This window comes from Mesoplodon mirus (genome assembly GCF_964341445.2).
Source record: "Mesoplodon mirus genome assembly, chromosome: 8".
NCBI lineage: Eukaryota > Metazoa > Chordata > Mammalia > Artiodactyla > Ziphiidae > Mesoplodon > Mesoplodon mirus.
This window is the reverse complement of record NC_138984.1, coordinates 96,068,077-96,080,661: the sequence shown is the minus strand read 5'-3', so window position 1 is coordinate 96,080,661 and position 12,585 is coordinate 96,068,077. Positions and strand designations below refer to the sequence as shown.

Genomic DNA, 12,585 nt, shown 5'->3' with positions numbered 1-12,585 from the left:
ATAACCCTATTAGGTAGATACTATTATATCCTTATTCTTAAAACAAGTCAACTGAAATCACTGAGTTGGGTAACAGAGGAGAATTCATTTCGGCAAAGTCTGTGATGTGTCTGAAGTAACAGAGACAGCCCGTTGAACAGCAGTGATTCAGCTCTGTGTCTTGTGACTCCAAGGCTAATGACACAATAATTTCTGCCCCCGCCCCCACCCCACATCTGTCCCTTAGCCAACTATAAATATTAATTCCAAATGGAATGGATGTTATCCTCTTGGGGAATGTGAGGCTTGCTGGGAGAGGTCACAGAAATTCTTTCCCTATTTTCTCTAAGTCATGACATAGTGAAACATTCCTATTTGTAGCCACTTTGCCTACCTCTTTGGTGACTGTATGTAGATTTTTCCGAGCAATTCTCATTTCAAACTTTCTGTCCCTTCTAATCAGAGGCATAGTTTAGCATAAATGCACTAGAAAACATCATCAATAAAAACTTTAAAGCCACATGTTGACATAAAGTTGTAAAGATCATGATGAAAAGCTGCTAGAGGAAGCAAAGGAAACTGAAGTTCTCAGGCAGGTTTGCCTTGTAATATGGGCTCTGCTACAAAGTAAAGGCCACTCCCTTTTGTCCCCTGATCTCAACCACATATTCTAAGTTGTGGTCTTATGCAAGGCCAGTGTACCCCATGAAGGTATACAACCAACAGATTAGGAGAAAATAGAGCCCAAAGCATTCTTTCAAATGTCTGGGCAGTTGAAGTGAATGGGGCAAGTGAAGTAACCTACCTCCTTTTTCTTTGTGAGCACATCTTGAATGCAAAGAACCAATGTTTGATAAACCTTTTCATAATAAAGCTTTGTCCAGAGCAGCCACCTTTATTTCAGGAAACGAAAATCTAATTATGATGTTAAACCCAAACAAAAATGGAATTCTTTAAACTTTGTGCTCAATTAATCTACAATTGATAAGATCAAATAATAAAAAATCATTGACATTTCAATTTTCTCTGAGAAGAATCTATTAAAATAAAATTTATGCACACAGAATGTAAGAATGTTGCAGATATTCCTCATTACTTGCTTAGGAGATTCAGTAAAACTTGGTTAATAAGTAAAAAGATGTTTCAAAATGCTCATACACTTTTAAATTTAAAAAGCCATCCAATCATGAATTCTTGATACTGAAGGTCTGCTGATGTATTTGGCATGGAAAAATGAAGCAGAAAAATCCATGAGATGGATTGTTAATTAAATGCCAAATAACACACCGAGATGACTATTTTATGGTGACTTTAGAAAAATTCCAAAGAGCAAAGGTTTGTCTCTTTATAATCAAGGGGTTGTAATACCAATGTGGAGTCTCTAGGTGCTGAAAATGTTCATGTTTTTTTACTTCTGCAATGTGTGCCATATGCAACATATCCCCAAAAGGAGACGATGTGAGTAAAATTATATGAACTTGGACAATAGCTTTTTGTTTTGTGATAAATACACAATACTAATTAAGAAATAAAATATGCAGCTTTTTAAGCCTTTTTATCTAAGCTGCTTTTAGTTTCTCCACACCAAGTCTGTACTAATGGGCTTTCCTTTCCACAGGGAGATAAAGAAGCTGAATTAGGGCTTCCATTTTCCCCACTTTGTGATCGGAAGTCAACGATGGTGGCCCAGTCCCAAATAGGTAATACTGAGGATTGGTGGTTGTGGAGAGCGGGTGTGTGCCTGTCAGTTTTCAAATGGATACACGTTGTTGTTCACCCATGAAAATCTCACTCCATATTCATGATGAATTTGATCTTTAGACTGATCTATATGGTGGTGAATGCAGAATTTTGAAACATTCTCACAAAATGAACTCAATAAAGCAGTATTAGTAAATAATTGTTATTCTCTTTGTAATCCTTTTACAAAATAGAGGACTTTCTTCTTTTGCAAGAGACAGCATTTCTTGTTGTTTTGTTGCTGATTATTTTCTGTAATTTAATCCTTTGTATGTAGGACAATCCAATGAAAATATTAATATATCTGTTATCACTGCATAATATTCTTAATACACTAGCTCATATTCTTTTGGGAAAAAAATTCTTATGATATGAATAGGGAAGCCAACAACAGGAAATCTGTAAAATGATATTGCTCCCAACCATATTTATCCTTTTCATTTGTGCTTATATTGGAGACTTCAAGTCCAGCCCATGATTAAAACATATTATTGCTATGCTGCATGGTTCATATATTTGTAATAGTTATTCCCTGGGCCAGCATCTTCATGACTGACCTGTATGATCAATAAATAAAAGGATGACTGCCTTACCTCTCCAGTTGGTCTGGTACCACATCCTACAAAGTGGTGGTCAGCTGTCAGAAAGCTTCTTACTCTCACCTTTCCCCTTCCTACCCACGTTCCAACAGCTGTTTTCCTAGCTACCATAACACAGGTGACTCCCATCGTTTAGAAGCTGTGAATATGTCAGGTTAAGGACCTCCTCGGGCAAGCTGAGAAGAATAGAAGTGTCTGAGGCTTATTGCTGTAATGTAAATTGCTGCCATGTTAGTAGAGGTGACTCATTTGATAGTCTCTAGATCCCAGGCATTTAAAACCATAGACAAAACGTGAAAGAACACCCTGGTGGTCAATTAGCATTGACTCAACTTGAAGTAATCAATTCAAACACAAAACTATTGAAATTTTTGAATTAAAAATGCATCTTAGGGCTTCCCTGGTGGCGCAGTGGTTGAGAGTCCTCCTGCTGATGCAGGGGACACGGGTTCGTGCCCCAGTCCGGGAAGATCCCACATATGCCGTGGAGCGGCTGGGCCCGTGAGCCATGGCTGCTAAGCGTGCGCGTCCAGAGCCTGTGCTCCACAACGGGAGAGGCCACAACAGTGAGAGGCCTGTGTACCACAAAAAAAAAAAAAAAAAAAAAAAAAAAAGCATCTTAATGTATGCTATGGTGAATACAATTACTTGAAATGTGAATTACTTTATCCAAGTTTCTGATGGATAGGATACTTTTTAAATATAGATATTTCCCAGGACACTATCATTTAAAAAGCATCCCCGCAATGTTCTTTTATATTCAGATGGTAGTCTGTTGCTCCCAGTTGTGTTTAAGGCAACAAGCACTTGATTTCCAGCACCACACCTCTCCTGGAACCTCGGGTGTTGAATGTACACAGAGCTTGTCTCCTCCTCCACCTAAACACAGGCGGTAAATGCTCCCTAAAGGACCGTGCCCCATTCTCTGTGTGTGTCATTTTCTAGTTTGATGAGTACTTTCAATGTAAAATTCTTTATTCAATCCTGTCATCTCAAAGTGGCAGGATTAATGCTGTTCTCTGTTCTGATTTAACAGAATACGCCCACACGCTGCAAACTTAAAGCTTTACATCCTGGGAATAATAAACAACAATTTGAAATATTAACATACTGGCAGAAAGCTCTGACTGATACAGTGTGAGAAAAAAAATGGTTGCCTTCCTGTGGCTTTAGAAAAAAACTTCAATTATTTAGTTTCTTTGGAGCTTACATATTATTTCTTGTTAGTCAATAATAAAATTCAACGAACAAGTGAAGACCTTTCAGAAAGAAGAGTGATCCCTCTCATTAACAGAGGAAAATAGATTGACTCTTGTTAGATCTGAAATTATTGTTAACAATAAGATGAGGCTGAATATTAAGTAGGAAACCCAATACACTTGAGTTAGCAAGCTTAAATTGTATCACTTCCACTGCTTGAGAGATGATTTTGTAGAACAGTTAAACTCTCTCTAAAGATTGTGTTATTGGATTAAAAATAATTGCAAGGGGTAAGCTGAACCAATATTGTAGTTGAAACTTGTTATCAGGAGCATCAGAATCTCTGTATTATTACTGTTAGAATTCAGGACATTGTAACACTTGAATATATTTATTTATGTTTTTGCTTTTGTAGGTTTCATTGATTTCATAGTAGAGCCAACATTTTCTCTTCTGACAGACTCAACAGAGAAAATTATTATTCCTCTTATAGAGGAAGACTCAAAAACCAAAACTCCTTCCTATGGAGCAAGCAGGTTTGATGTTTTCTTTTTTGCATCTTTTCCTTTTTACTTATGATTATCTTTATTATTCCTTACATTAGGCAGGAAATTCTTAGAAGAATTATTAGGTAGTATTGCCATCTAATGGCTCTGCAATGTATTGCATCTGCCTTTGAAATTAGGAATTTGATGTCCACTACAAAAAATATCAAAGTACTAAGGAGTATAACAGAATTGTATTCAATACTCAGGAGAATAAATATTATTTTAATTTTCATTGAAATGTATGAATTATGTCCTGGATATAGTAACATGTCTGGTAGTGGTGGGCAGTTGGGAGACGGGCATTGTGTTAGCTTGCTAACAAATCAATCACAGCCCACTTGTATGTCTAGAAAGATGCCTACATCAAGATGACATGAATACAGTGGGTCAGTATAACATGTAACTTAAAATATTTCAATCTATATTTTTTTCAATGATAAATGTGTTAAGGGATGTTATTTAAAACTTCCAGTTGCAGAAAAATTATGCTAAATTCTTGTCCATCTGAACACATAGTTTTTCCAAATAACATACCAACATTTCCTAAATGTTGCCCTAACGAGGAAACTGAGGGAATGTTCTACCTGAGAAAGATCCACGTTATCCTAGAGATTAAATGGTGACGGAAGGGCAGGGACCATTACCCCACTTTTAGCTCCAGAACGGTGATGCCGCTGTGCCGCTCACCAGTGGACTCACCACTAAGTCAGCTCATCTCAAGGTTTTGCTGCTCTAATTAGGCCTCACCCACCCCCACCCCATAATACATGTGGGCCCTGACCTGCTCTGGGAATCCCAACAGAGCCTGGCCCTCTCCATGAGGGGAGGAAGGTAGGAGGTGAGCAGCTCCGACAGGTGCTCAAAACTGGGCCTGAGCAGCTGCCTTCCTGCTTCTGTAGCTGGTTTTGTAAAGTGTTTCAGGCTTTGCTTCCTCATCCCATATCCTGCCCTTGGTATTTCCTGTTTTCTCTGGTGGTTACTATTAGCTCAAGCACCTTTATGTTATCACATCTTGCTCATTCCTCTAGACGATCAAATATGAAAGGCACCATGAATGATGGAACCTATTCCCCAGACTACTCCCTTGCAAGCGTGGACCTGAAGAGCTTCAAAAACAACCTGGTGGACATCATCCAGCAGAACAAAGAGAGGTGGAAAGAGTTAGCTGCTCAAGGTACAGTTGTTTATGAAGGCTTACTGCCATCTCTCTCTGTCCTAACTCCTCCTCTGAGATGTTGGATTTTTTCCCCCTAGATTTCTTCTTTTATAAAATATGCAAGCCCTTGGAGGTGTTTAGAATTTGGCTACCCTTTGACTACTCATAAGAAAATTGGTTTGTCTGTTTAATAAAAAGATATTCTGCTCTGTTTGTGCCATGTGGACTACAGAAGTATTGACATGGGTGGCAGTGAAGTGGATGTGAAGGATGGGACAATAAAAGAGTGACAAGACTTTATGTGGCACAGTAACGTCCTGTTCATTTCTAGAGGTGCTTTTGATCCTGTGTTTTAGGTTTTCCAAGTAGTTTTGTGTTGCATTAGGAATGCAACACTTAGTGTTAGAGATTTGAGTATATGTTTTTTTCAGCTTTGCTAAGTTACTTCTTTGGCTGACAGGTTCACGCATGAGTTGGGAGAATCGTTTGTAATCGGCTACCAAAGAAAACAAATGGGAGGCTAGCTCTATTTATTTCTGACATGTTTTTTATTCAGATTAATTAGTCTATTTGGTTTCCAAGTCATGTGAGTTAGTATCAGTCATTATCCTTCATGCAGGAAATTAGCTTTCAAATTCCACATCTGGCCCGTCTCCTTTCACACTGCATCCCATAGACCTGTCTCTCTCATGCTTTATACTCCCTGCACAGTGGCATTCTGGCAGGTTCTTATAATACCCCAGGGCCTTTGCAACGATTGTTTCTTCATCCAGGAATTCTCCTCCTGGAGCTTTTTGCAAGGCTGATTCCTTCTTGGCTGGCTGATTGAGTCCTTGGCTGGAGTGTTCCTCCCTCTGCAATCTGTATTTTATTTTTAATTTGAAAAGCACAGTACTTAATAACTTTTTAAATTCTCACATGGATCTTACTGTTATCATTCCCATTTTACAGATAAGGAAACTGAGGCAGAGGACAGTTATGTGACTGGCCTCAAATCCCACAACTAGTAAGTGAAGGAGCTGAAATTCATTCTTTCTCTGCAAATGCAGTGCCCTAAAATCCCATGCTAGGCCGCCCACCAAAGAGACCCTCCTTGACCACTAAAAGTAACGTCCTCTGTCCTGGTTTCCCCTATTCAAACTCAGTTTAGTCATTTCAAAGTGGTATCACTAGTCCATAATCAATGATGTTGATTTATTCCTTTCCTTATCCTCTGTCTTCCACATGGGAACGTACAATCCTCAAAAGTCGGGTCGTGGTCTGCTGTGTTTCCCAGGGTGTCCTCAGCTCCTGGTACAGTGCTGGGCATATCACAGGCACTCAGTAAACATTTGTTTAATTAAATAGTTAATCCTGGATGGGTCTGCATTGTTTCTCCACCTCTGCTGTTAGAAAACTTTTAAAAATACCAATCTAATGCCTTCATCTGAGTCTGTAACTCATGTTCTCCCAGCCACTTAAGTCTGATCTTAGTTGAAAGGAAACAGAGTTTCCCAAACATTTGTGGCTCTATACAGCCATTACAAGGACCACTTCCTGGATGTATAACCTGTGTGATCACAGAGCTCCTCCCCCACCCCCCACTCAGAATGGCCCTATGCATAATTAAATACTCTAGTATCATCATCTTGAAATTCTTAAAAAATTTGGAGCCAGGGGCCTTATTTTTATTTGGCACTGCACCCTGCAATTATATAGCTATTCCTGGCCCTTACGAAGGGTCTTTGTAATGATACATTATTGTCACTCAATAAAAAACGTCACATAATACAAGACCCAGATGACCATAAGAAAACATTGTCAAACCCATCTAACTGGAGACTTCAAGTGACTAGAATTTCCCCTCTATATGAACAAATTATACTCATGATATTGACCCTGAAGCACTATAAGATATAAATCACTAGACCATAAGCTATTTGAAAACAGCAACAATATCTACTGTACTGTCATTATTTCTCAGAGCTGGCATGTCCCTGGCATACTACAGGTGCTGTAAAATTATTTACTGAATGTGGTTTTGAATGAAGGAATGAATGAATACTTAAACTTCACTTTGAATATATTCATTCAGAAAGGAAAACGAATGAATATATTAGATTTTCAGCAAAGAAGGGAAGAGAGGAGGGAAACAAGATTTCTGAAACCCCTCCTATGTACCAGGCATTTTAGATGTATTGTCCTATTTTCTCCTACAACCTTGTGAAGTAGAAAGTATTATCCCCATTTTATACGTTTGGAAACTGAGTATCACACAGCTTCTAAGCACTAGAGTCAAAACTGATTCTTTACCTCAAGGTTTTTCCCACTCCGTCCTATTTTACTGTCCCATATCTTTCAAGAAAGTTTGAAAAAATTGACTTGAAATATTTATCTTCAACGAATCCAAAGAATCCAATTGACCAAGATACACTCTCTTCTAAGAAAGTTTTAACTAAAATGAACAACAGTGGACCCCAAATATCAACCCATCACCTGGAACCTATTTGTCATAAAAGAAAACACTGTGTCAAAATTGGATTAGGACTACAATTGCTCCCTTTCTAATAAACTTTCTGGCACTGTGCTCTATTGCATGTTGTGTTGCACACAGAGGTAAATTTTAGATTTGCATAAAGTTCTCAACTTACATTTCTGGAATTGAGTAATAATAACTCAGTTCTGCAGTTAGAAAATGTAGAACCAAGATTTGAGCACAGGAAGTCTGGCTTTAACCAAGTTAAAATTATAAAGTATTTTGATAATATAATTTCCAAGGGGTACTTGTGTAGAGTACACAGTTTGAATAAAGCAAATAATTCCAATTTTCATTATTTATAAAATTGTACACTTGGTTTCTATTTCCAATGCAATGGTGATCTAGATAAACTTAAAGAAATATGGTAAAAACAACTAACAATGCTGGATGAAATATTGTTGAAAAGAAATTGACACCCTCAGGACCTGTCCAAATAAAGATAAAACAGAAATTCAGAGAAATAAGGAAACTTTGGAGCCAGAATCTCTCCTGAGGGCACCTGTTTACCTCTACTGAAGTCATAGGTTTGCAGACTGAATTTATTACCACATCGGGTTTATGCCAGAAGTGCAAATTTGGTTTTACATTTTAAAATTCTATTACTTCAATTCACCATATTAATGATAAAAGGTGAAAAATGCATCTCAAAAGATGCAGAAAGAACATTCAAGAAAATTCAATATCCGTCCATTTTTTTAATTCAGAGAGATAGTCCTAATCTACTATTTTTTTCCCCACTTTTCTTGCCTTCATTTTTACTGCTTAAGTTTTTGTTCTATCCCAATTTATTTCCTTTATGGTTTGAAACATTTGCACTCTGTTCCTGTTATTCTCATAATTAATTAGAAGATTTTAAATGTATAATCAATAGTAAATAACAAAGAGGTTAACCAATAATTTTACCTTTCCACCAAATAACACGAAAACCTTAGAAAACTTTGTAATGATATTTTTAAAAGTTTTAGAAATACAGACTTTATATTTAATTATTAACATTTAAAACATCTTCTTGAAATTCAAGAATATGAGACTGCTTTTTAACATTGTTTGGAAAAATCGAACTAGTGCAGGAAGACCCACTCAAGGTTCTTCCTCAGCCAGTCAGAGATGTTCCTCAGATAATCAGTGGAGAGCTATCTCAGCCCTTCCAGGGCTCTTTGATTGCTAGGATTTTTCTGTTAAACCCTGCTGGTCTACCAGTTACCCCAAACTTGGACCACAATCTCAGGCTTGCAAAGGTGTGGGTTTTCCCCATTTATTCTAAATTAAATCCACCACTTTATGTTGGAGAAAACAGGGTTTTGTTTCCCTCTTGTCCCAACCCAAACTGAGTCTACCTCCTCTGGCAGCAAAGCTGTTTTCCACTCTCAAGCTGGGGTTGGCGGAGGAGGTTGGGAGTAGCTCCAGGCAAGAAGGTCACAGGTTCCTCTTGTTCTTACCTGAATCTCCAGAAATTTTTCAAGAATAAATGCTTCTCAGAGTGTTGTGTTGCCTTGATTGATTTCCGGTGTGATGGAATAGTTGTTTTTTGTTAATGTTTTCCAACTGTATACTTGTTTTCTGTAGAGAGGAAACCCTCGGCCTCTTTACATCACTCTAACAGGAAGTCCTCTCTCTCCACATCGGTTTTTGGGAGAATTAAATGAGTTGATTTACGTAATCTGCTTACAAGTACCTAAAATAGTAGCCACTACATTAGTTGGCTTTTATTATTGTAATTATTATTTACTGTGCTCTGGGATACAGTAAAAAACTAAAGAGACAATAATACCTACCTTTGTGAAAGAATGGGAATTAGGAGCAGGATTGAAGTTTTAAATAAGGTGGCTAGGAAAGACTTTACTGAGAAAGTGATAATGTAAATAAATACATGGAGGAGATTAGAAAGACTTACGGGGAGGTCTGGCATAAGAGGTGGGGGAGTAAGTTTTCAGAAAGAGGAAATGACTAGCACAATATCTGGGATGTGGAACTTGGCTGACATGCAAGAAATAACAGGAGGCAAGTGAAACAGGGAAATTGGGCAAGTGGGAATAATGTAAGCAATGTGTTAGATGGGTAACATGATGTCACATCATTGGTTTGGGTCCAAGAGAGATAGGAAAACCTTATGTATGATTTTTTTTTTTTTTTTGGTTGGGGGGTGGTACGCGGGCCTCTCACTGCTGCGGCCTCTCCCGTTGCGGAGCACAGGCTCCGGATGCGCAGGCTCAGCGGCCATGGCTCACGGGCCCAGCCACTCTGCAGCATGTGGAATTTTCCTGGACCGGGGCATGAACCCGTGTCCCCTGCATCGGCAGGCGGACTCGCAACCACTGCGCCAACAGGGAAGCCCCTCAGCATCTTAAGTCTCTGCCCAGTCTCTATGTTTTTCCGTACTACTTAAGAGCAAACAGGAGATTTTTAAGAGGGTGTGTGACTGTCCTCTAGTGAGGCAGGTGGCGGGAAATGGTGAGGACAGCCACTTTTCTATTTCTACTTATGGAGTCTCAGGCCAATCACATAACTTTTCTTACCCTCAGTACATGTTATTATTGGGAAAATCCTATTTGTCCTAATGAAGGATCAGACATTACCATAAATTCTGACCAATCCACATTTATGCTCCAGAGTTTTGAATGTCTGTGATGCAGCTTTGAGAACAAGGCACCAGGAAATGAGAAAAAATAAAAGAGTACATTTGCCTATACCGATGGCCAGTAGGTGAGAGATGCCCCCAATTAACAACAAAGTAAGTCCTATACAGGAAAGAAATGCATACATTTTAAAGTGCCATATAAAAGTAACTCATTTTCACTGGTGGCCTGCATCCTGCGTCATGAGCAACACCTGGGTCTGAAGCTGAGCTGGAGTAGATTATGTTTTGTTTAGAACAGTACCTGAATGGCAAACACAAATATCTATTCTCCCTTGAAGCAAAAGATTTGCTTTTGTAAGTCACCTGAGAGACTGGTTCCTCTTTAGACACAAGAATTCCAAATTGACTCAGGTCCACCAAATCCACCTAGATTGAAACAAAAACCATAAATCAATCCCAGATCTGTTTTCTTTTCCATCTTCTCAAAGAGAATGGATACTTGAGAAAAGTAGTTATGTCCCAGAATGAAATCTGGGTGGTCAGTCTGGAATGGAATGCACTATGTTTTTTACTGTACTGAGTAATTTTCTGATTTATTTGATATTGATTCAAACCCCAAAATACTAGGCTCAAAGATGATTAAGAAGTGAGAAAAGGAAGCAACGTGGGAACTGAGACGCTACTGGAGTTGGTTGCACTGTGCACAAATCACAGCTGTTTAGAACCTGAAGGAAACCTAGAGCTAGCTTAAGTCAAGCTTGACATTTTAGAATATGTATTAAAAATCTCAAATATAGCAGTGTTTTCTAGTTTCTTTTTGTGACTTACTTCCTACATAATTGCTCGAGAGTCATAGAATATGTTCAATATAATATTATTCATTTGAGCATTTTGAGACCTGCTTTTGGCTTAGTAGCTCATCTTTTACACCAAAAAAGAAGGAAAAAAATAGGATTTTGATTAGAATTTCTTTGATATCAGTTTGGGGAGAATTGTCATCTTTATGGTATTGAGTCATCCTATTCATATATATCTTATCATTCCTATGTCTTCTTTCATGTTTCTCAGAAAGCTCATTTTTCTTTGATAATAATAACAATAGTAATGATGATGGAAAATATTTGTTAGTGATATTAGATGTTAGGCACCATACTAAGCATATAATATATTATGTAATCACTTAATATTTATAATTAACAAAACTATATTTTAAATTCCTGAATAATTTTGTTGGATTTTCCATCAGTATTTAATATTTTTTATTGATTTTGTGAATGAGTATTTCTTGCAGGTGTATAGAAATACAATTTGCCTTTGAATACTTATCTTCTGCAAATAATGACAGTTTTTTCCTTTCCCAAATGTATATCTTTTATAATTGTTTTTCTTGAGTCAGCTGCACTGGCAAGTTTATCCAGAATGATTTGAAATGGAAGTGATAATGGCATTCAGCTTGTCTCTGAATTTAAAGGGAAGATGTTTAATGTTTCAGCATAAGTGTGATATTTCTTACTTTCTCTGATCTACTCTTTATGAAGTTAATTTCCCATCAATGTTAAGAAAATAAATTTAAAATAAAATGTTTAGTTTTAACAAATGTCTTTTCTGTAGCTTTTAAAAATAATTCACATGATTTTTCTTTTTAATTGGTTCATACAGTGAATTATATTAATAGATTTTCTAATGTTGAACTATCTTGTATTTCTTGGATAAACCCAACTTAATTGTTAGGTATTAACTTTGTAAAAGTGTTTGCATTACTTTGGCTGGCATTATAAAATTTATATTTGTGGGTGAGATTAGCTGTTATTTTTCTTTCTCATACTGACCTTGTCTAGTTTTAGTATTGAGGTTATACTAGCCTCATAAAATGAGTTGGAGTTTTAAAATTCTTGAGCTTATGTGAAATTGGTAGAACTATCTTTAAAAACCATTAAGCCTAGTGTTTTATTTGTGGGATAATTTTATCTGCTGATTCAATTTCCTTAGTGTTTACATAGGATTTTTAAAGTTATTTAGTTTTTTAGTTTTTTTTAAATTGTGAAATATAGCATACTGAAAAGGAATACATAAAAACATATATGAACTATTTATAAGTAAATAACAAAGTGTTCATTCTTATAATAGACAATCATTATAGTGGCCTACAAGCAGTAGTATGCTGGCAAAGTTTAACAACTAGTTCAAAAGAAGTATGTATATACACACACACACATATATATGTACATATATATGTATGTATATATACAGGTTTATTATTACTATAC

The 12,585-nt window shown here is 37.1% G+C and overlaps 1 protein-coding gene across 1 annotated transcript in view; it reads left to right on the top strand.

Annotated features, from left to right (window-relative positions):
• The window catches only part of PDE1A (phosphodiesterase 1A), a 351,645-nt gene that overhangs the window by 308,132 nt on the left and 30,928 nt on the right, over positions 1 to 12,585 (top strand). Inside the window, exons 12-14 of the mRNA XM_082631382.1 lie at positions 1,598 to 1,679; positions 3,934 to 4,054; positions 5,053 to 5,240. Coding sequence (XP_082487508.1) covers positions 1,598 to 1,679; positions 3,934 to 4,054; positions 5,053 to 5,240 — 391 coding nt within the window. The remainder of the gene's footprint in view (positions 1 to 1,597; positions 1,680 to 3,933; positions 4,055 to 5,052; positions 5,241 to 12,585) is intronic.